The 1,879-nt window shown below is 52.7% G+C and overlaps 1 protein-coding gene across 1 annotated transcript; it reads left to right on the top strand.

Annotated features, from left to right (window-relative positions):
* Positions 1-774: 774 nt before the first annotated feature.
* Positions 775-1,083, top strand: PRM3 (protamine 3). The gene has a single exon (XM_049768543.1). It carries the CDS (start codon positions 775-777, stop codon positions 1,081-1,083), a length of 309 nt encoding a protein of 102 aa, XP_049624500.1.
* The last annotated feature ends 796 nt before the right edge of the window (positions 1,084-1,879 follow it).

Raw genomic sequence — 1,879 nt, 5'->3', positions numbered from 1 at the left:
AGTTTGCTGGGACTGGGGAGGCAGAGCTGAGAGGGAAGCAGAAATCAAGTGCACCCCACAGGCTGTCCTACTGAGTGCAGACATGTCTTTCCCAAGGGGCCCCACTCTGACCTTTCACAAGTCACCGAAGCTTGCCAGGCCTGATGCTTCTAAACTGTGGGGAAAGAGGCAGTTTGGCTAATCTGCCCCTTGGAAAAAATTTTTTGGGGGGGCACACCACACCCAGAGGCACTCAGAGGTTACTTCTGGCTTTGCACTCAGAAATTACTCCTAGAAGGCTTGGGGACCATATGGGCTGCCGGGAATTGAACTTGGGTGGGCCACATGCAAGGTAAACACCCTCCGCACTGTGCTATCACTCCAGTTTCTAATATTTGGTTTTTGAATCACATTCGACTGTGCTCTTGGCTTACTCCTGACTTTGTGCTCAGAAATCACTCCTGGCAGGGCTCAAGGTACCCTATGGGATGCTGGGGATGGAAACCAGATCGACCAAATGCAAGGCAAGTGTACTATGACTCCCAATTCCAGAAAATTCTATCTCTAATTCTCACTGGGGTTAACATGGGGGACTCTGGCCAGGACCATTAAGGCTGGGAGTGGGGGAGTAGACTAGGTTCAAATCAGCTCAAGTCAGCTTAGGCTCAGGTACCCAAGAGTGGGGTGCCCCTTTGTGATGTCAGAGCCCTGTCCCCACCTCCCCCACCCCCACTGACCCGGTGGCAGTGACTGTCCCAGAGGTTCTGACACGCAGCCGAAAGAGAAAGGCTTGAGATGGGGTCCCGATGTGCCAAACTCAGCACGGGCCATGGCCGGGGCCACGAATCCTCCATGAAGAAGCTCGTGGCCTGTGTGAGTCAAGATAATTTCTCCTTATCCTCGGAGGAAGAAGAGGAGGAGGCAGAGGAGGAGACCGAGGAGGAGGACGTAGGGGAGGAAGAAGAGGAGCTGCCGGTGCAAGGGAAGCTGCTGCTGATGGAGCCTGAGCCGGAGGAGGAAGAGGAAGAGGAAGAGGAGGAAGAGGCCTCGCCTGAGGATGCAGCGGCCAAGCGCAGCCCTGAGCCCAAAAAGTCTCGCTCCTGACCTGAGGATGCACATGACAGATGGCACGGACACAGCCAGTGCGGTTCCAGAGAGAATGTTGAGAAGGGCCAATAAAAAGTCTCTGAGGATCTCTCCTTTCTTGGGCCTTCCTTCCGTGTGCATGGTACATGTGTGAGTAGATGCAACATGTACATGTGTGTATGAATAAATTGTGTGTGCATGGATACATGTGTAATGTGCCTATTTCCCTGCCCTTCCTCATAAGACCCCTTTCCCTCCACTTTGCAGCCCTGCTTCCCTGCTTTGAGGGTGGGGGTAGAAAAGGTCTATTGGGGGGCAGGGCGCTGGGAGTATGTCTGAGTTTGAGAAGACTTTGAGGGGGTGTTAGGTTCTTTCTCTCTCCAGGAGTCCACTTTGTGGTTCTGTCCAAAGGAATATTTAATTTTAATTTTTTGGGTTTTGGGCCACACCCGGTGGTGCTCAGAAATAATTCCTGGCAAGTTCAGGATATCACATGGGATGCCAGGGATCAAAACCAGGTTGGCCACATGCAAGGCAAAAGGCCTCTCCACTGTGCTATAACTCCAGCCCCAGGAAAATTAATTTTTCATTATTGGACCAGACTCGGCAGTGCTCAGAGCTTGATCCTGGCTCTTTGCTCAGGGATCACTGCTTTTTGGTTTATTTTTGGTTTGGGGGCCACCCGGTGTGCTCAGGGGTTACTCCTGGCTATGTGCTCAGAAATCGCTCCTGGTTTGGGGGGGCCATATGGGATGCAGGGATAGCATCTAGGTCCGTCCTGGTTCAGCTGCACACAAGGCAAACGCCCTACCAC

The sequence above is a fragment of the Suncus etruscus genome, chromosome 2 (assembly GCF_024139225.1).
Source record: "Suncus etruscus isolate mSunEtr1 chromosome 2, mSunEtr1.pri.cur, whole genome shotgun sequence".
In the NCBI taxonomy this organism is placed as follows: domain Eukaryota; kingdom Metazoa; phylum Chordata; class Mammalia; order Eulipotyphla; family Soricidae; genus Suncus; species Suncus etruscus.
This window is presented reverse-complemented; position numbering and strand designations above follow the sequence as displayed.

Excerpts from the sequence above, each read along its gene's own strand:
- PRM3 (XM_049768543.1), top strand. The coding sequence starts at position 775 with ATGGGGTCCCGATGTGCCAAACTCAGCACGGGCCATGGCCGGGGCCAC.